General features: G+C 39.7%; 1 protein-coding gene across 2 annotated transcripts in view; it reads left to right on the top strand.

The window, feature by feature from the left end:
* The first annotated feature begins 3,271 nt into the window (after window positions 1–3,271).
* The window catches only part of GSAP (gamma-secretase activating protein), a 90,442-nt gene continuing 71,281 nt past the window's right edge, over window positions 3,272–22,432 (top strand). Inside the window, exons 1-5 of one of the 2 annotated variants that reach the window (XM_020880312.2) lie at window positions 3,272–3,344; window positions 14,887–14,963; window positions 16,693–16,749; window positions 18,662–18,731; window positions 19,027–19,080. In XM_020880312.2, the coding sequence (XP_020735971.2) occupies window positions 3,281–3,344; window positions 14,887–14,963; window positions 16,693–16,749; window positions 18,662–18,731; window positions 19,027–19,080 (322 nt within the window). In that variant the 5' untranslated portion in view covers window positions 3,272–3,280. Of the gene's footprint in view, window positions 3,345–5,040; window positions 5,233–14,886; window positions 14,964–16,692; window positions 16,750–18,661; window positions 18,732–19,026; window positions 19,081–22,432 lie in introns of those variants that run through there. The other variant, XM_070469718.1, reaches the window with a different exon arrangement.

Genomic DNA, 22,432 nt, shown 5'->3' with positions numbered 1-22,432 from the left:
TCCCAGTCAGTCACGGGCAAGAGGAGCTGTCGCCACCTTACTGGGGACAAGTGGGTGGGGGAGGGGGCGTAATGCTTACCACAGTAAACACTGCTTAAAATATATTAGGTACTTCTGCTGGAAACAGATTACTACAGGAAAGCAGCATTCTCAATATCTACATAAGAAGCCACCTTATTGGAAGTACTTTATCATCTTAGTTACAAAACTTAGATTATCATTTCCTAGAAAGTTCAGAAGAATCTTCAGTTCAGTCCAGTCTCTATGTTGTGTCCGACTCTTTGCGACCCCTGGATTATAGCACTCCAAGCTTCCCAGAGCTTGTTCAAACTCATGTTTGTTGAGTGGGTGATGCCATCCAACCCTCTCATCCTCTGTCATCCCTTTCTCCTCCTGCCTTCAATCTTTTCCAGCATCAGGGTCTTTTCTAATGAGTTGACTTGTCTTGTCAGGTGGCCAAAGTATCAAATGGAGCTTCAGCATCAGTGCTTCCAATGAATATTCTGGGTTGATTTCTTTAGGATTGACTAGTTTGATCTCCTTGCAGTCCAACGGACTCTCAGGAGTCTTCTCCAGCAACACAGTTCAAAAGCATCTATTCTTTGGTGCTCAGCCTTCTTTATGGTCCACTCTCACATCTATACACAACTACTGGAAAAACCATAGCTTTGACTATATGGACCTTTGTTGGCAAAGTAATATCTCTGCTTTTTAATAGGCTGTCTAGGTTTGTCATCGTTTTTCTTCCAAGGAGTTCAGTTCTGTTCAGTTCAGTCGCTCAGTCATGTCCAATTCTTTGCAACCCCATGAACTGCAGCATACCAGGCCTCCCTGTCCATCACCAACTCCTGGAGTCCACCCAAACCCATGTCCATTGAGTTGGTGATGCCATCCAACCATCTCATCCTCTGTTGTCCCCTTTTCCTCCTGCCCTCAATCTTTCCCAGCATCGGGGTCTTTTCCAATGAGTCAACTCTTCGCATGAGGTGGCCAAAGTACTGGAGTTTCAGCTTTAGCATCAGTCCTTCCAATGAACACCCAGGACTGATCTCCTTTAGGAGGGACTGATTGGATCTCCTTGCAGTCCAAGGGACTCTCAAGAGTCTTCTCCAACATGACAGCTCAAAAGCATCAATTCTTCGGCACTCAGCTTTCTTTCTAGTCCAACTCTCACATCCATACGTGACCACTGGAAAAACCATAGCCTTGACTAGATGGACCGTTGTTGACAAAGTAATTAGGCATCTTTTAATTTCATGTCTGCAGTCACCATCTGCAGTGATTTTGGAGCCCAAGAAAATCAAGTCTGTCACTGTTTCCATTGTTTCCCCATCTATTTGCCATGAAGTGATGGGACTGGATGCCATGATCTTAGTTTCTGAATGTTGAGTTGTAAGCCCGCTTTTTCACTCTCCTCTTTCATCCTCATCAAGAGAATCTTTTGTTCCTCTTTGCTTGCTGCCATTAGGGTGGTATTATCTGCATATCTGAGATTGTTGACATTTCTCCCAGCAGTCTTGATTCCAGCTTGTGATTCATCCAGCTTGGCATTTTGCATGATGTACTTCGCATACAAGTTCAACAAGCAGGGTCACAATATACAGCCTTGATGTACTCTTTTCCAATTTGGAACGAGTCTGTTGGGTTCTAACTGTTGAGGAAGAGGATCCTTACTTATGCATTGCTTAGATTCTAATGGGTTTTCTGACAACCTCTATTAATTTTCATGAAAAAATTATCAGCTGTGCTTTCAAAGGATTAGCCTCCAAACTATAAGGTTTGGATTTTAGTTGATTCACTTCTACTTAATTTCAACCACTTGAGCTTACAAATAAAAATGTTCTTTTAGCACATTTATTGCTCCAATGAGTGCCAGTTTCAAACCTAGTATCTATAGTCCTTTCCTTAAAATCCTTGCAATTTTAGAATTTTTGGTTAGATTTGTTAAAGAGGCCATTTTCTAACTTCTTCAAAATCAACATGTATAGTTTCCCACTTTTAGAAGTTCTTTCTTGGTTAGGAGAGTGTGTGTGAAACTTTTAATTTTAACATCTCTATTAGATAAACTATTTTCATTTAGAAATTAATCACTCATCCCACATTTCCAATTCCTTTAGTTTTCTTCAACTCTAAAACTCAGGATGAAACTACAAAGAACCTAGGCTATTTTGAGGAAGTTATGTGGTTCAAATTCTGTGATTTCTCACTGTGGTCCCAGAATTCAACTCCAGTTAGGGTGTGGTATTTGTATAACTAGGAATCCTCAGGCTGAATGGTAATTTGAATCTTCTAAGTCACTAGACATAATCAACACAAACACCGGTTGCCGTAGACCTGTGTTCTGATCCCAACCTTGTGGTTAACTATTAGCTTTGCTTCTTGAGACCAGACACTAATTTCACCTTTTTAAGCCTGTGTCCTCATCTATAAAATAAAGGTCTTGATTATAAGATCTTTAAATCTCCAACTCTGTCCTGTGCTCTGGTGTTAAGAAAGATGATGGTTAATTCTTAAAACCCCCCAAAAGCAGAATATCCCTACTCTATCCAAAAGACAGTTCCAGTACCCAATGATTCTGAGGCAGCTTTATTTTCTTTTTTTTGGAGGTAATATTTAAAGTGTGCAATGTGAGGTTTAATGTAAATATAAATTATGAAGTGATTACCACAGTCAAGTTACCACATCCATCAAAGAAGCAGCTTTTTAACTAAAGAAGATAGGACATTATCCAGTTCTGCCTTCTCTAGAGCTGAAGGATAATCCATCATCATTCTTTTTCTATTTACCTTCCACAAATTGTAAACCAGTAAGTCACCTTTCAGAGCTTTTCTGGTGGTTCAGTGGTAGAGAATCCCCCTGTCAATGCAGGGTTCCATCCCTGTGTCTGGAAGATTCCCTGGAGGAGAGCATGGCAACCCACTCCAATATTCTTGATTGGAGAATCCCATGGACTGCAGAGCCTGGTAGGCTAGAGTCCAAGGGTTCACGAAAGAGTCGGACCCAACTTAGTGACTAAACAATTACAAAAGCCTCACCATTCACTAGTCTTTTCCTTAGTGAATTATCTCCGAAGCTCAGCTATTTGTATGCTGTTTTTATGATGTTGGCTGTATCTTTCTGGTATCTTTGTTATTATTTCTCAGCTTCTCTATGTTCTTTTTTTTTTAATTTTATTTTTTGGTTTTCAGTGATCTCACTTTTATGCACTCCCAATATGATCAGCCTGAGTAAGCATTTCTGTTAAGAGTTTCATGCACTTTACAGGTAGGATGATTTTCTTATGAATATGGTGGTGAGAGTGGAGAACTACCTGAAATCAACCACTACCTCAACTGGAGAAACAGGTCTGTATGGGAAAATCAAGAGTTTCTTTTATCTTTATTTACAGAGGAAGTTTTCAGATCTTAGCAAGCCTAAAAAATCACCTTAAAAAAAAGTGAAGCCGTTAGTTCAGTCGTGTCCAGCTCTTTGCAACCTAAGACCCTGGTTAAAATGCACATTTTCTGTGCCTTGCCCAGGTCTAGACTAGAGCCCAGAAGTCCACATTGTAAAACAGCTTCCCAGATGACTGCAATGCAGGTATTTTCAGACCTTCACTTTGAGAAACGTGACACAGAGCTCCTTAGTCTGTTACTGCGTTTACTCATTCTTCAGTAACAGATGAGCAGCTTCTGGGTGCTGCTGCAGAGAAGTGTGCCAAGAGGCAAGATTCAGTTCATGTCTCCATGTGGTATTTGATTGTCAAATGAGGTGTACTAGCAACACTTCTCTAGAGGTTCAGGGTTAGGAAGGTCACTAGGGGCTGAAGCTGGGAGAAGACTTTGTGGATCCAGCTTGGAAGGCTCTGGTGATTTTTTTTTTTTTTTTTTTTTTTTTGAGAGGGAAGATGGAATCAGAGGGTTTCTGGAGTCAGGCCAACCTGGAACTGAAGGTCTAGGTGAAAAGGCTGGAAGGGTCAGGTAAAGCATAGGCACTTGTTCCTGGGGTCAGCTTTCCTCCAGGTCTTTACATAGGGACATGAAGACAGCTTTGAGGGAGAGTAATAACTTGGCATTCATGTTCAGGATGGACTGGATCTGCAGTGCCAACGGTACAGCAGGCAGTAGTGACAGAACACTCTCAGTTGGAAAGAAACCTGAGTGGCAAGATTAAAAACAAACAAACAGACAAACAAAAAACAATACTGGACTTGTTTGTACTTGTATGGGGGTGAGATGGTGTCCAAAGTGACAGGTGACCCTGGAGGAAGGAGAGCACTTTTCAAAGACAAAGTGCAAAGGGAGCCTTAATTCAGCTTCGTTGAAGCCAGTGTAGGGAACAATCTGGTAAACAGGCAGAGGACCTGTTTGTGTTGAGCCAGCTGACCCTTTCCAGTGTCTCCGCATCTCTCTTAAAATAGAATCATCTTCTTCACACACTCCTCGCTGCCACTGACTACCTAAATAATACTAATAAAACATCGTCACCCTGAAATTGGGTCGAACAAGCCCAAGTCGCCACCTGCTTTGGCCCTGGCGATGAACTTGAAACTTCTCAGGTGAACCAGCTAGTATTACCTCTCTTTAGCCAACTGGTTTCTGAACTTTGTTGCACAGTGGACTCACCTGGGCATGAAAAGAGACGAAAACAAACAAAAAACCCAACACCTAGTGCCCACATGTAACGTGCAGCATAATTTGGAAACCATCGGTTCACCCCCATCTCCACAGCTTTTTTTTTTTTAATTGGAGGCTAATTACATTACAATATTGTAGTGGTTTTTACCATACATTGTCATCCACAGCTCTTAAAAGACCAAATCCTCCTTCTCTGCCTTCCGCCTGGAGAGTGCCAGCGGCGGGTTTGGGGCCGCGTGGGGTCTGGTCCCCGCGCCGCGGTCTCCCTTCCCCCCAGCCGGGTGTGCACAGCTCGAGGCTCGCGTGCGCGGCGCGGGCCGGGAGGAGGCGGTGCTGGGGCCGCTCGGGTCCGGGAGGCGGCGGAACCGAAAGCGGCAGCGGAGGGGGGTTGGGGGGGACTGGGGAGGGCAGAGAAGGAGGGGCGGGAGACCGGCGCGGTGGTGCGCGGAGGGCCGGGAATGCCCGCGGCGCGGGGCCCCAGAGCCGCTCCGTGGCCGCGTCCAGGCGATGGCTCTCCGACTGATCGCCGACTTCGATCTCCGAAAGGACGTGCTCCCGTGGCTGCGGGCGCAGCTGGCGGCGTCAGCGGCCGCCGGGGCCGGAGGCGGCGGCCCAGGTGCTGTAGGCGCGCGGCCGGCCGGGGGGCGGGGCGGGGGGCGCGTCCGGCCGGGGGGCCGTGGGGGGAGTGGAGGCGGGACAGTCGTTCATATCTAGGGATTCTCGGGCTGCGCCCAAGTGGTGAGCACCGACCCAAAGCGGCAGCCTGTGCCCCCTGCCAGCCTGTGAAGTTTGGTCCTGAAAGGGGAAGCTTGCCCTCTTGAGAGTCTGAGCTTTGCCATCCTCACCCCGGGCCGCTGGGTGAAGGTTGAAGGGGCAGCCCCCGGGCAAAGTCTCGGCCGAGCCTCACTGCTTCTTCTGGCGAGTCTGCCATCTTCTGGCTTACTGATTGCCCACAGTAAGTCACCTTAAGCAGAAAGGCAGGGGACACTAGTGGTACCCTAAGCATCATCTCATCAGGCAGGAGGAACAGCTGCCCAGGCTCCGCTCCCCTGGCGCAAGGCTGCGGGGCGTGGGAGAGGGTGGCTCCCTGTGCTTCACTCACATCTCACCTGTTTTAAAAAGGTTTGTCACCCGGGTAGGGGCTCTAGCAAGACTAGGGACTGGAAGGTCTCACTTTATGAGAAAGAAAAGATGCTCAGGTGTCCTGCCCTATTTTCTTAGGGTGGATTGGAATACATTCACCGCAGTTGAGGCTTTGGTTTTCATGTGTCTCAGAAATCCTTTGATTTTGAGGGAGTGAAAAGTGACTTTTGAGCCTTCCCAGCATTGATCAACTGAAACTTTAAAGAAGGGGAACTCCGTGATTTCTCAGGTTGTTTTGTAAGAAGAGAAGTTTGCTTCACATAATGTTGCATCTTCAGGGCTTAGATTCAGGTTCTAAGCAATGACACCCTGGAATCCCATTTGTGCACAGGAGCTAGCCACTTCAGTGTATTCCCCCCACTTCTGGTTTCCTTAAGCACTGTAGACTGCTGGAAGGCATTTTTGGGAAACAGCTATCAAATTACCAGTGTCTACAACTCGTTTCCCCTCATCACTGGAGAAAGTTTTCTGCCCTGTGATTTTAGCAGAATATTTGTAGGGTTCCTTGTTTTGGCATGTTGGCTCTCTTGGTTCCAAATACAGAGTCATCTTTGTCTAGCTCAAGACTCAAGTTTGACTAGTGAGTTTGACTAATGACTAGTGTCATTATTAGTAAAGGCTCACTTTGGTGGGGTGGGGGTGGTGGTGCTGCATTTTAAAAAGTCTCCTGGATGTCTAAAGAGTTTCTGAAGGTTTTTTCAACACAAAGTGGTCCTTTCTTTGACCTGGGTACTCAGTCATGTCCAACTCTTTGTGACCTGGTGAACTATAGCCTGCCAGGCTCCTCTGTCCATGGAATTTTTCAGGCAAGATGGAGCTGGTTGCCATTTCCTACTCCAAGGGATCTTCCCAACCCAGGGGTCGAACCTGTGTCTCTTGAGTCTCCTGCATTGGCAGGCAGATTCTTTACCACCATGTCACCTGGGAAGCCCCCTTTCTCTGGACCATCTCCTTATATAGCTAAGTGCAGGTGCTCAAGAATGAGAAGTTAGATGAAGTGTGAAATGCCACAGTCTTATGTTTCAGTAGTGTGTTGTGATTGAAAAGCTGTGTGTGAGCCTGTTAGGTTTTGGCTTCCTTGTGTCTTTAATTCGTCTGTGAAGACACATAGACTTGTGCATTGACATTCCACCAAACAGCAGATACCCTTGGGTCCTCAGAAAGTAAACTTACAAGAAATACCAGCCTTTTCTCATATTGGTAGTATTTTGCTCCTACAGAGCAGCTTGGCAGAAATATTAGCCCTGTTATACTAAAAGACATTGTTACTTCTGATAATCACTAGTGGTGGCAGCTTAAAAGCCCCCACAAGTTAATTCTCCTTCTGCTGTAATTTGTAGCCCTGGCAGTGGAATCTGGAATTCTGTTTTATCTCTAGCATGGCTCTGACTCCACGCATTTGTGCAAATTATTTTCCTTTCAAAGTCTCGGCTTTTCAAATGTAAATTATGAATAATTATACCATTGTAAAGTCTCCTCTCTGCACACTTGCTATCTAAATTTGAAGCCTTAATGTTTTTACATCAATAAATACAGTTGAAGATTTCTTAGTGGTGCTAAGTAGTACTCCTGATGTATGACATGTTTCTGGCAAAATAGCCAGAGAGCTAGGCTAAGTTAGCCAGGCAGAAATTCAGTGAGATAGCATTTTAGTCAATACGGAGTTAAGAAATAAGGAGACCAGATTTGGTTACTGCCTCTGTTCCTGGTTCTGGGTTGAACTTTGGGGAAATTATTTCTCCTGAAATAAATGAAGAAAATATTTGTTCTTTAAAAAAATTAAAACAGTTATACAAAAGAATATTTTAACACATGTAAGCTATAAATAATATAAAAGCAAAACCATGTATCTATCTTAAAAGTAGAACAATAGCAAGACTTTTGTTGGTTCTTGGGTCTCCCTATTTGATCCTATTTCTCTTTATATTTCCCATCTATATGTTGTTGTCTACAACCATTTAAACTTTTATATTTTCACATTCCTTCAATCTTATTTGTAGTTTTAACCTGTATCTCCCTAAGCAAATATCATTTCATTTTCTTGTTTGTGAACTTTAAGTGAAAGAATATCATATGAATTCTGCTTTTTTTTCCTTCTCAGTATTGTAAGATTTATCCATGGTGACTGGTGTGTGATGTGTGATGAATTGCTTCAGTCATGTTTGACTCTTTGCGATACCATGGACTATAGCCTGCCAGGCTCCTCTGTCCATGGGATTCTCCAGGCAAGAATACTAGAGTGGCTTGCCATGCCCTCCTCCAGGGGATCTTCCCAACCCAGGGATCGAAACTGGATCTCTTATATCTTGTGCATTGGCAAGCGGGTTCTTTACCACTAGCACCATGTTGACTGCCATAGGGCATTACTTTTCACTGCTGTATAGTATTCCATTTGTGTGACTATACAATATGGTAAACATGGAGATGCAATGCTTAGATCTTTGTTTCAAGGAAGGGCTTGTCCTAGGTGCTGTGAGTGTGGTATCAGAGCCCTCAGCTGCCAGCGTCTTCAGGGATGGCCTCGGCAGAGGGCTGTATCACCAAAGTTTATGCCCCTTTAGGTATGCCCTCCTCTAATAAGGGGTTCAGGTAGGATATAAAAGCCTGGGCATTTTTACTCACATGGGACAATTGTGGCGATTCATTTCAATTCTAGAGCTTCCTTGATGGAGGACCCCAACGTCACCTGAGGCCACTGGACCTTTATTGCAGTTTGACTTCCCCCCGCCCAGGTCCTGCTTTCTTCTCCTTCCTGTTACAGACATTAATTCTACTTTAATAAGCACAATCTAGTAAATATCCTGTGTACTAAAGTGTCTCAGGGTGTTCCCTAGGGAACCCAGCTTACTTATCCTTTCCCTGATGGTGATGGTGACCTTTGGGAAGTTTCTGGGTTCGCTGTTATAGTCAATGCTTTTCCTAACCTGTGCACGTCACCTGGTGCAAGTTCCTCTAGGAGAGATGTCTGACGTTGAGGTTGTTGAGTCACAGGCTATGCACAGCTTCACTTTTCCTGCGTGCTCAACTGCTGCAGTTGTGTCAGACTCTGTGACCCTGTGGACTGTAGCCTGTCAGGCTCCTCTGTCCGTGGGTTCTCCAGGCAAGAATGCTGAAGTGGGTTGCCATGCCCTTTTCTATGGGATCTTTCTGACCCAGAGATAGAACCTGTGTCTCCTGCATCTAAGACATTGAAGGCACATTTTTTATCCACTGGGTTACCTCCTGGGCAGTACCAAATTGCTATCCAAAATACTTGTATCATTTGTGTTATCAAAATATTTTTGGTACTCTATATCTTTACAAGCTCTTGATTTTTCCAAGTGTTTAATTTCTTGTCAGACTGGTAGGTCTAAATAATACTTCTTTATGATCTGAGGTTGAACATCTCTATATACTTAACTGGCTATTTGTGTTTCTTCTTCTATAGGGTGTTCATCCTTTTGTCTATTTTTCTGTTGTGTTTTTTTTTGCGTATTGATTTTAAGGCATTCTTCATTCTGGATTCTAGTCCTTTGTTAATCATATATGTTGCAAGTATCTGTTGTTTTTTTCAATTTGTAGTTACCTTTGATAAATAAGAGTCCTTGATTATAATGTAGTCTAATTTGTGAGTGTTTTTACTATATGGTTTGTGCTTTTGGGATATTTTAAAGAAACTTAGAAGCCATGAAGACATTTTTATATTAACTTCTAAAAGCTTTAAAGCTTTTCATTTTGAATTTTGTTATTTTTTAAATTCATCTGGAATGTATTTCTGTGTGTAATGTGATATAGAAATCAGATAGGGGAACACCGGAACCTTCCTTTTAAGCTGGGTGGTCGTTACATGGTTTTATTTTGTTGATATCTATAGCTTCAGTTCAGTCGCTCAGTCGCGTCAGACTGTTTGTCGACCCCATGAATCGCAGCATGCCAGACCTCCCTGCCTATCACCAACTCCCAGAGTTTACTCAAACTCATGTCCATCGAGTCGGTGATACCATTCAGCCATCTCATCCTCTGTCGTCCCCTTCTCCTCCTGCCCCCAAGCCCTCCCAGCATCAGGGTCTTTTCCAGTGAGTCAACTCTTCACATCAAGTGGCCAAAGTATTGGAGTTTCAGCTTCAGCATCAGTCTTTCCAATGAATACCCAGGACTGATCTCCTTTAGGAGGGACTGGTTGGATCTCCTTGAAGTCCAAGGGACTCTCAAAAGTCTTCTCAACACCACAGTTCAAAAGCATCAATTATTTGGTGCTCAGCTTTCTTTCTAGTCCAACTCTCACATCCATACATGACTGCTGGAAAAACCATAGCCTTGACTAGACGGACCTTTGTTGGCAAAGTAATGTCTCTGCTTTTTAATATGCTGTCTAGGTTGGTCATAACTTTCCTTCCAAGGAGTAAGCGTCTTTTAATTTCATGGCTGCAATCACCATCTGCAGTGATTTTGGATCCCAAAAAAATAAGGTCTGACACTCTTTCCACTGTTTCCCCATCTATTTGCCACGAAGTGATGGGACCAGATGCCATGATCTTAGTTTTCTGAATGTTGAGCTTTAAGCCAACTTTTCACTCTCCTCTTTCACTTTCATCAAGAGGCTTTTTAGTTCCTCTTTACTTTCTGCCATAAGGGTGGTGTCATCTGCATATCTGAGGTTATTGATATTTCTCCTGGCAATCTTGATTCCAGCTTGTGCTTCTTCCAGCCCAGCGTTTCTCGATGTACTCTGCATATAAGTTAAGTAAGCAGGGTGACAATATACAGCCTTGAGGTACTCCTTTTCCTATTTGGAACCAGTCTGTTGTTCCATGTCTAGTTTTAACTGTTGCTTCCTGACCTGCATGTAGGTTTCTCAAGAGGTGGGTCAGGTGGTCTGGTATTCCTATCCCTTTCAGAATTTTCCACAGTTTATTGTGATCCACACAGTCAAAGGCTTTGGCATAGTCAATAAAGCAGAAATAGATGTTTTTCTGGAACTCTCTTGCTTTTTCAATGATGCAGCGGATGTTGGCAATTTGATCTCGGGTTCCTCTGCCTTTTTTTGGCTTACATGTGTTAAAATATTCTTTTGTAAACTGCATTGTTTTTCTATGTTAATAGCTAGTAGTTCCACGGTCACTAACCAGATAGCCCTACCTTTTCTCATTGACAGCAAAACCACTTCCTTTACACATCATGTTTCCGTATGTGTTTGAGTCTTCTTTTCTGTGTTTTAAGTTTTGTTCCATTGGTCTATATAAGGTGAAGACATCTTAATAACTATCTTTCTGTTAAGTCTTGGTAACTGGTAGAGTAAGTCTCCTCACCTCAGTCACTGTTGGGATCCTCTTGGCTATTTTATGCTCCTTGTTCTTACGTATAGATTTTGGAATCAGCCTGTCAGATTTTACCAAAAAGTCTGTTGGATTTTTTATTTGAGTTACATTGAATCTATAGATCAGCTAGGGGAGAAGTTGCATCTTTACAATATTAAATCTTCCCAACTGTGAACAAAGTATATAGCCTGCTATTTATTTAGAGTCTTTTTATGACTCTTAACAAGTCTTAAAATTTTCTCCATGAAGATTTGCTCGATTTACTCCTGGGCTATTATTTGTTTTTGTTACTCTCAAAAATGGCACATTTAAAAAGATTATATGTACTATTACTGGTATGTAGCAATATAATAGATTTTATATATTAGTTTTTGTGTCTGATGCTTAATCTCCTCTTGGGATGTATCAGATCCTAAGGAAACTTAAGAAAAAGTCTGTGGTATGTGAATTTTCTGAGGTCTCAATGGCACATATACTTAAGACCAGGAAGAATGTGGGTTTCCATTCCTGTGTCTCCTTGTCCACTTCGAATAGTACTAGATTTGTGAATTTGTTAGAATTTAGTAATATTCCAGGCTGATTATTCTTTCTAATATTGTAATTATTCATCTTTTCTGGGGACGTGATGTATTGTACCAAGTGACTGTCTCACAGGTAGAGCTTTTGTTGTTGCCTCCTAGGTACCCCCGGACAGATCTGGGGGCCAGAGGCCGGCTTTGTCACATGATTGTTGTTCATCGTTTCAGTCTCTTGGACTGTCCTTCCTGCTCACTCTTCCCTCCCCAGCTCTCCTAGTCTCCTTTTCTGACTCTCTTCTCTCTTTATGGCTTCATCAGCCCCCCCCCCCGATTTTCCTCATTTTATCCAGAACATGAAATGTAAGTCACATAATGATGTTTACTTCATAAGTTTAGCATCTAGACATGTTGAGCAGGAGGATTTATGTGAATTATTTACAGAATAGAAATGTCATAGGTATAATCATATTTTAGCACTGCTTGATCTGTGTTTTAGAAACTGGTTCAAGTTTTTGTATAAGGCTGTGAGACTTCCCATGCTCCCATAGTCATTGGAAAGAAAAGAAATACGTTTATATGAGATTTATCTTATTTCATAGCAATTGGAAACCAAATCTGCATACTTGGTAAACACCTTCTTTTAAAGTGAAATCACTGGTGTTTAGCAAAGAATACATTGAGCTGGATGAGACTATGTGGCAAACCAGCTTAAATTTCACATGAGCTGTGACTTTGCCAACACCTTCAGTATCTATTTTTTAATAATAGATTTACTTTTATGCAAGTATCTATCAAAATGCTTCATTTTTTTCTTCATGAACTCTGATTTAACTAAACTGTAAAATTAAACCACATTTCCTCATTTGAAATTGCTAAACTTCCTCCTGTGGACTTTCCAATGATGAACTGTGGGAGAATAGTCAGAATGAATAAGCAAAGAGGTTATTGAATAAGGCTTTAAAAGGGTGTGTCTAAAACATGAGCAGCTAATCTGAAGAGGAAGGGCTTGCCGGTTTATAGTGGTGGTGAGATGCCAGTCTGTGGATTTCCAGTATTGCCAAATTTATCTAATGCAAATGTCCTAGAGATGAGAACCATGTGCTTAACTGCAGGATTATTTAAAACTGCAATCATTGCTCCCTAACAGACCCATGAAGGCATAATTTTTATTATTTCCTTCAAATCTGTATATCATGATTACATTATAAGCTGGTTATAATTGTGCTAATAAGTATTGTTTAATGTATATTGTATATATGTAGTTCAGTGGTTCTCAGTTCTGGCTGCCCATTAGAATAACAAAGTGAACTTAAAAACACATACAGGAGAGAGTCGGACCTTCACCAACTCAAAAAAAATCTGAATATTTGGGGGCAGGATTTGGGCATCCATGTTCTTTTAAAATTTCCCCTGATGATTCTAACACAACCAGCCTTGAGAACCACTGATTTAATGGAATAAGCATATATCAATTGTTGTAATCTGCACTTACTGAAGACTTTTTTCCTCTTTATTATAGTGATTTAAAAATAGGTGTGCTTTTGCAAGGAAATTGGATTTTCTTAGCAAGATTCTTATAAAGCAGTTTCTTATCTTAGTTAAAACCTTTTAAGTGTACTTTTAAGAAAGTCCCAGCATCCTTATAATCTGGAAAGAAAAAAAAAATACTTTGCAAAATATTGACACATTCCATTCCAGGAGTTTTGAGTCATATGCAGGATGAAAAATAACTCACAGAAATTCTCTTTAGATGTCTGCAAAATCTACCTTAAAGGATTTTTCAGTAATTACCCATTTTCCTATTGTAAGTATGATAGAGGAAACAGTTCATTCTGTTTACCTTTTCTTTGCTACTCAGCAGTAAGCTAACTGAATCATACTATTATTCTAAGAGACCAAGTGATTATTTTTTTAATCATTGAGAAGTGTTTCTGATACCTCACTAGACATTGAAAGTTGTATGTACACATATATAAGCAACACTTGCCCCTCCCTTTGCCGTGTCTGCAGAAAATCCATGCAGTTTCTTTCTTTGAAGAGTTGGGAAGAGAGAGCACAGGATGATTCCTGGATTCTCAGTGAACCCGCTCTTTGCCTCTCTAAATGTTTTCCACTGCCAGCTCCAGTTGCAGGGATTGAGCTCACCAATTATCCTGATTTTGTATCTTGATTTTTCCTTTTTAATCAGGAATACAGGCTGAAATTTGCTCTGATTTATAGGGTATTTTGCATATTTTTTTCCTGAATATTGGTATTTGTGATAATCAATATGATATTTTAAGATCTAAAAACACTATTCTTGTGTGGGGAAGATGAGTCAAGTTTAAGCAATTTATTTAGAGGAAATTGGGGAAATATGTATTTCTCTCTGATTAATGATGATAATTATCGATGATGTTTCTAACCAGTGTTTAAATCCTTTAACTGTAGAATTCAGAGGAATATCCTAAAATTTTAGAAGAAAGGTGATGATCAGTTAACTTACAAGTTAAATGTTTTGCATAAACAATCTTTATATCTGTTGTTGAAGATGGCCTTCATACAGAAAAGTATACAGATCACAGTGCACAGCTCAGTTAATTTTCACAAAGTGAGGCACCTCCATGGAACCAGCACTCAGAGCAGGAAGGAAAACATTAATAGAACCCCAAAGATCCCCTTCGAACTTCTTTTCAGCTGTCATTCATCTAGCACCATAGATTCTTTTTGACAGTTTTTGAAACTTGTGTATAAATTAAATCATACAGTTTGTGCCTTTTTGGGGAGGAGTGAAAATATAAGTTTCCTTTACTCAATTATTTATGTATGTATGTATGTTAGAGCAAGTTAATTAATTCTTATTATTATATAACATTCCATTGTTTGAATATATCATGATTTATTAGTTCTTTGCTTGATGAATATTTTGCGTTTCCAGTTTTGGCTATTATGAATCATAGTGCTGTATATGTCATATGTGTCATTTGCCAAACTATGTATATACTTCTGATGAGATATAAGTACACAGACAATTGTTGAGTCATATATATACAGCTTTAGTAGATTCTGCTAGTTTTGTCCAATGTACACTTCCATTAGCAAGATTTCCTTCCATGAGATACTTGCTAATCACTACTTTCCTCTTCCTTAGACATCATTACTAATCTGATCTCCATAAAATAGATTAGCTTTGCCTGTTTTTAAGCTCTATATAATGGAATTATCAGTGTTCTTTTGTATTTGGCTTTTAAACTCTAATGCAGGTATGTTTTTGTTAGATATGTTTCTAAACATCTCCTTCTAGATATTAACTTGTGATTATTTCTGTTTTAGGTGTTTTAGAAAACAATTATGAGTGCTTACGTGTACTAAATGTTGAAAGAAACAGAAATATTATTTATACCTGTAAGGTAAGTCTATATTAATTTTTAAATTGTGGTAGAATATACATAACATGAGGAGGGCATGGCAATCCACTCCAGTATTCCTGCCTGGAGAATCCCCATGGATAAAGGAGCAAAGCATTCATGGGATCACAAAGCATTGAACATAGAGCAGCTAAGCACACATACACATACTTAACATAAAATTTACTCTTTAACCATTTATATTCATTTTTTCAACAGAGTTTTATGCTTTATCTTTTTAAGGTGTAGTGAATAAGACTTGTTGGCATTTAATCTTTAACATATGAGTTTTTTTAAATTTTGTGAGATTGAATAGGGTAATTGAAATTCAGTCTTATCTAATATTTTTCCTTTTTTTAAATAAAACTATACCCAATGTCTGATACAGTGCTCAAAGGTTTTGAATAAATGAACAGTTTCATCCTCTAGAGGAAAAATGCCAAATAAGAGATATTTAAACTTAATAAATATGGTAAGTTTTTATCTTTGAGAAAACATTAAATATTATTACTGTACATCATATGTTCGGATTTTGGTATACTCAGAGTTTTGAGGCATTATTATTTAACAGTGTGTTTTCAATGTTAACTGTTCTAAGGAAAGAAAATTTAACTTTGTGGATAACTTTACTGTAATAGTGAAACATTAAAGAATAATTGCAGTGGCCAGTTTGCTTTGCAAGTTGTATTACTGCTTTTGCTTTAAAAAAGTTATTTTAAGTTGTATCCATGAGGATGCTACATTCAAGGAGTTCTATGATTCACAAAGTTTTAGGTGGTTGTTCAGTCCTTTAGTCATGTCTGACTCTGCCAAGCTTCCCTGTCTTTTACCATCTCCTGGAGTTTGCTCAAACTCATGTCCATTGAGTCGATGATGCCATCCAACCATCTCATCCTCTGCCATCCCCTTCTCTTCTTGCCTTCAGTCTTTCCCAGCATCAGGGTCTTTTCTAATAAGTCAGTTCTTCTCATCAGGTGGCCAAAGTATTGGAGCTTCAGCTTCAACATCAGTCCTTCCAGTGAATATTCAGGGTTGATTTCTTTCAGGATTGACTGGTTTGATCTCCTTTCAATCCAACGGACTCTCAAGAGTCTTCTCCAGCACCACAGTTTGAAGGCATCAGTTCTTTGGTGCTCAGCCTTTTTTATTGTCCAGCTCTCACATCTGTACATGACAATGGGAAAAACCATAGCTTTGACTGTATGGACCTTTGTCAGCAAAGTGACGTCTCTGCTTTTTAATACACTGTCTAAACTTGTTATAGCTTTTCTTCCAAGGAGCAAGCATCCTTTTATTTCATCGCTGCAGTCACCATCCACAGTGATTTTGGAGCCCAAGAAAATCAAGTCTGTCACTGCTTCCATTGTTTCGCCATCTATTTGCCAAGAAGTTTTACTTATAAGACTATCATGGACTCATTCTACCTACTTTCAGTATCCATCGTTCATATTCTTTTACAGAAATAAATGGAAGTAGAAACAGATTTGCTCCTTCACTCTGCTGTGTCCTATAGACAGGCTCCCTCAGACCCCCTGAGCTGTCTGCTCTCGGTCCCTTTCACCGCCCGACCTGTGCTGCCGTCCGAATCGTGTTCAGTCCTCTGACACGCACAGCGGGCTACCTTTAGAGTGCTTATTGCCCATATGTTTGAATTATTGCAGATTTCTTTTAAAACTAGTAAGTTCCTAAACAATGACCTTTAATAAACATCTAGTTTATTTTTTCCTTTCAGGACGATGAGGGAAATGTCTTCTTTGGATTGTATGATTACCAAACCAAACAAAATGAGGTAAAAATCACCATAAATTATACTTTAGTTATCAGTTACTCTACTGCTTTTAGTTTCCCTTTTTTTAAGACACAAATTTATTTTATATTTCTTTGTCTTCCTTCTCTTTTCCTTTCATACTATCTTTAAAAAAAAAAAAGTGTGAGGACTCCTGCACCAAATGTCAACTGTAGTCTTTTAGTCCTTTGAGATTTAAGCTGAATAGGCTCAAACCAATTATCCAATATTCTGTAGGAATGTAGGAAGTCCAGTGGCCTCCCTACGATGTGTGTTTCCCAGAAGCTTAGGATGTCAGAATGACCTCTGACTCTGAGTTCTGCTTCTACAGAACTTCACTGATCTTCTCGTTACTTCTCAAAGATCCAGTTATAGAACCAGCCTCTTTTTCTTAATCTTTCCCCAGACAACTCACATAAGACATTGGTTAATGTGACAGCCTTGTCTAAGTCTTGAGGCAAATGGGAGGGGGTCCCTTTGTGTCTATATAAAAATAATTTGTAAGTATCAAGAGACTGAGAAGTCTATAAATGTACATTGTCACAGAGTCATTCCAAAACACATTATTACATGAAAAAGCAAGTTGCTAGAATAACGCATTCCATTTATGTTTTAAAAAAACTTGCAAGAAAATGACATAATTTGTATGTGTGTAAATATATTTAAAAACTCATTTTGAATGATCCAAAAGACTACAGAATAAATTACAAAATGTTTCTTTTTCAAAAGGGGTTGGGATAGGGTGAATATAATGGAGAACTTAGACTTTTTATTTGGTAGTGTTTGCATGTTTTAAACACTTATTAGACTTTGTGTGTTATTATGTAATTAAAAAGAAAGAAGCAGTTACAATTAAGTATATACATTCATGCCTCTTCTTACTTATAAATAAGGATCCCTCAGAGCAAGAATAGAGGAAACCCTAATTTGTCACATGAATTCAGAGCCTTCTTATTAACTCAAAGTTTACTTTTCCTGACTTCTCGACATTTTTTTATCAACTTTTGGCCATTGCATTCTAGTATGTTTTCAGTGCTTTTTTAGTCTGCAAATACTATTTACCTTCTTAATAGTTCTGCTGGTCACTGTTTCTCTTAACTTGTTCTCTCCTGAAGTCTAACATTCTGTCTTTCCTTATACCCTGAATATGTTTTAAAAGAGTTTGCTTAATATAACTGTGATTGTCTCCATTTCCTCAGTCTGCACCTCACATCCTCCTTCTACATGACCATCTTAATTTTCTTTGATATTCCAGGAAATAGAATCTTGGAACATCTAAACAGCAAGAAAATAAAATACAGGTTAAATAAAAATAGCAGATTACTTTGCCAGTATTCTAAAAATGGGCATCCTTTAGGAAATGCACTTGTGACAGTCTCTTAGACATAGTTAATGATGTCATAGTTATATAATTTGATTAAAATGTTAACTTGCCTTCATAATCCTAATTGCTCACCATTGAGTGCTTATTATGTGTAGCAGACATTGTAGTAAGTATTCTCACATGAATTATTTAACTTAGCACTTGAAAGGATCTCCCAAGATAGGTAGTAACATGATTCCTGTTTTGCTGATGGGAGGATAGAATGGCTGAGTAACTCATCCAAAGTCACAGCTGGCAAGTGACAGAATTAGGGTTTGAACCTGGGTCCAGCTTGACCTCAAGGTCTGTGATTTTAGCCACTACCCTGTGTTGTCTCATGGTTAAAGTTCAGTGCCAAACATGGCCTACAATAGCAAACTTTTTTCTTAAAAAATAATCTGAAACTTCTTAGTATAGATAAACTGGTTCATTGGTGGTCTAATAAGATGCTTGCCACAGTGATACTTGCTAAAAAGCTGAGTGGGGATTTGCATTCATAAAATTGTTGTTTAACATGAAACTCCAAATTAAAAAATATTTCTCTTTTAATAGCATCTCTATACATTTGAGAAAGATTTGCAAGTTGTCAGTTGCTCAGTCAACAGGGAGAAAACTTTGCTGGGTAAGTTGAACTCTTTTATTGCTACAGGTCGAGAACTAAGCTATATTTTTTGAGTTTCAAAGTATTGAATTTTTACAATAGTTGATTATTCTCGGAAAAGATGTACTTTCGAGATAAGATTTGAAATAAAGAATCTGTAGAGTCTACCTACAATAAAGAGTGCTTTGTATTTTACTTTAATTATCCACTGACAGATCCTTTAAGCCCTCCCTTATTCTGGGTATTCTCTGGTAAACTTTAACAAGCCACTGCATAGATCATTTGCTAATGGATTTTTTTTTTCTTTTTCCATTAGCTACAAGTTTAGTTCAAGCTGCTAAAGAAGGAAAGAGTAATGAGCTTCAACCAGGTAATGACATTACAGTTTTTAGTACTTGTTGATAGATGAAGATTTATTGAACTACTAAGTCAAACTGCAAGCATATTTGCAAATAGGTTTATCTCAGAATAAAAAGGCAAAGGTCATGTCAGGCATGTTCTTTGCATTTTTTCCAAGTAAACAAGAACTTACAGAAAATAATATGACAGTGAATAACAGAAATATTAAAAAAGGCAATTACCACCTGCAGACTAAACAGGTGCTACAGGCAGAAAGAAGCTGGTCCCAAAGGTCGGGAAGAGGTTAGTATTTGAGCCCAGATAGTTTGAGGGATGATCCTAGGAAACTTCATTAAAGGAGTTTTTAAACAGAGACCTGAAAGGAGAGGGGCAGCAAGCATGCGTCTGTGCAATGCAAGAGACCCTGGTTTGATCCCTGGGTCAGGAAGATCCCCTGGAGGAGGGTATGGCAAGCTACTCTTGCCTAGAGAATCCCATGGACAAAGGAGCCTGGCAGGCTGCAGTCCATAGGGTCCCCCAGAATCGGACACCGCTGAAGCAATTGAGCAGCAGCAGCGAGGGGAAGCACATTTCCGGCAGAAGGAACAGCCAGCATGAAGGCCGGGAGGCTGGAGTGCTTGGTAGACTCTGGCTGTTCCAGGATAGTGAGGTCAGTGAGGCTGGACTGGAGCACACAAGGGCAGAGTGGTGGGAAATAAGGCCAGCAGGAAATGAACGTGCGTTGCAGACAGATCATGGGAGCTCTTTGGAGGTCTTTTGTTCAGCTACAATTTCAGAAATTATGTGACCAGAAAGTACTATAGGATCTGTTTTAAAGGTTAGTCCTTTGAACAAATATTATGCAAATATTTTGCCTTTTGCTGAAGGCTAAGTTTTTGTTTGTGAATAACTTGATAAGCCAGTTGATTATAAAATGTAGTTTGCCTCAAGGTGTTAACACTGTGTTGCTTATCATGAGGTTCTTCCATTGCAAATGAGACAGACTATAATGTATCTTATATAAGCAATATAGGGTTCCTTGGTCTACAAACTTTACGACAAAATTTTTGTCAGCAGTGCACCTCTTCTTGGCCGAGGCCATGCAAACTTGTTTTATTCAGGAAATGGTCTTCCATAGGAAGCCAGGCACGGCTGCCCCTTTCACCCTTCCTGGAGGTATTATATTTTCCCTAAGGCATAGCAGGTCCCTGTGGGCAGCGTCTTGGGCCCCATTGCTGCTCCAGGACCCCAGGAGCCTTTGTAGTCAGTAAGTGCTGCAGATGCTCCATGGAGCTGCTTTGATTCAGAAGTTCTAATAACCAGAGCTTCTAAACAACTAGACTTGACTGAGCTCTTCCAACCTTTTCACTGTTTCACATTATGTACCTTTACCTGCATCAGACCAGGTTCTTTCTTTTTCTCACTCTTCACCCTCCCTGTGCCATGCCTATCCTTGTGCCTTTTTTTTTTTCTAATTTAAATTCAATTTAAACAAAGCAAAAATATTCACTCATTTCTCCCCTCACCGCCTACCCCCTGCCTCCTGCAACCACCAATCTGTTCTCTGTGTCTATAAACCTGGTTTGGGGGCTGGTTTGACTTGGTTTTTAGGTTCCACATATAAAAGAGATCATATGGTTTTTGTCTTTTATTTTAGTTGATTTACTATATTGTGTTAGTTTCTGGTGTACAGAAAAGTGATTCAGTTATGCACATATGTATTTTTTTTCAGATTCTTTTCTATTATGGGTTATTACAAGGTATTGAATATAGTTCCCTATGCTCAACACTAAAAACTTGTTATCTGTTTTATATATAATAGTGTGTATCTGTTAATGCCAGCTCCTAATTTATCCTTCCCTAACCCTTTGGCAAAGTTTGTTTCCTATGTCTGTGAGTCTGTTTCTGTTATGTAAATAAGTTCATTGGTATAATTTTTTTTTTTTTTAGATTCCACATATAAATGATACCTTGATATTTGTCCTTCGCTGACTTAACTCCCTTAGGTCCATCCATGTCGCTGCAAATGGCATCATTCCGTTCTCAGTATGACTGACTTCACTTAGCGTGATGCCTTGAGCCCTCCACGCTGTCCCTTTTGGTCCGGCTGCTCTACTCTCTGCAGCATCGGCGTCCTGCCGGGTCGTCTTGCCTTTCAGTGATGTTCTCCCAGGCTCTGTTGATACCTGGATTCTCTGAATTCTTAAGACAACTTTAAGCACTTCATGGAATCACTGTGGATTTTAGGGCTGAAAGTAATTGTAGAAATGGTCTGATTCTGTAGTTCTTTATTTTTTAAATAACAAAACACTGGTAATTCCCTGGCAGTCCAGTCGTTAGGACTTGGCTCTTTCATTGCTGGGGCCCGGGTTCATTCCCTGATTGGGAAACTAAGATACTGCAAGCTGCACTCAGTGTGGTCAAAAAAAAGCAAAAATAAATTAAAAACAGAGCACGAAGACCTAGGAAATCTTCGTGTTTTATTTAAGTATAAATATCAGGTTAGTGACAGATTTTAAACTAGAATTGATATCTCTAGAATCCTATTCCAGAGTGCTTCCTGTTACACTATGAAAGCACATGGTATGTTATTGAGAGACATTTCTGTTTGCCCAGTTACTCTTTTCATTAAGCTACTTATATTAAGTATCTGGGCTGCCCTAAAGAAATGAAAAATTAGTGTAGGAAGATGAATTCTGCCCTGCCCTTGATAAGCCTCCCATTTTAAAGGTAAGTGAATTTAGCTGATAATCTCACCTGGGAACAGATTCATTGACAAAAAAGTTGAATATAGGTGATTTGTTATTTTTCCAATGAGAAGATTCCCCCACCTGCCCCTAAAAAGCTTTTTCCCCTAGTTGGAATGTATAAACTTTTGGGGCAGGAGATGAAGTAGTCAAATATCAACTTGTACTATTTACTGTATTAAATTAGTTATATATATTTAAAACAAGACAATGAGGAAAATTGCTTTTTTTTTGTCATTCCCACATTTCACAGTCTATTTTTTTTCACAAGTATCTTTGACATCAATATTTCTTATTCTTAGAGCCATTTTTTGAGTCATCAAGGAGACTCCCAAAGCATCTCACTTTATCTTGTTTCAGTTATTAGAAGTATATAGCCCTTTTGAATCATGAATGACCTGTCACTGAAATTTTTATTCTGAGTACCCATTGACCAAACGTTTGCTTTTGATTTTTTTTTGTTGTTGTGTATTTGTGATCCCACATAATAACTCACTCACTGTTTTGCTTTCAGTAAACTCTAAAAGGTATTTTTATAGAAATATCCAGTTCTTTAAAATGTGAGGCAATATCCCAGAAAATATTTTATATTCTTTACATTTTTTTTTTCTTGACATAAGGCAATACTGTTAGGTT

The sequence above is a fragment of the Odocoileus virginianus genome, chromosome 1, assembly GCF_023699985.2.
Source record: "Odocoileus virginianus isolate 20LAN1187 ecotype Illinois chromosome 1, Ovbor_1.2, whole genome shotgun sequence".
Taxonomy (NCBI): Eukaryota; Metazoa; Chordata; class Mammalia; order Artiodactyla; family Cervidae; genus Odocoileus; species Odocoileus virginianus.
The sequence above is the reverse complement of the archived record's forward strand: the minus strand, read 5'-3'. Positions and strand labels throughout refer to the sequence as shown.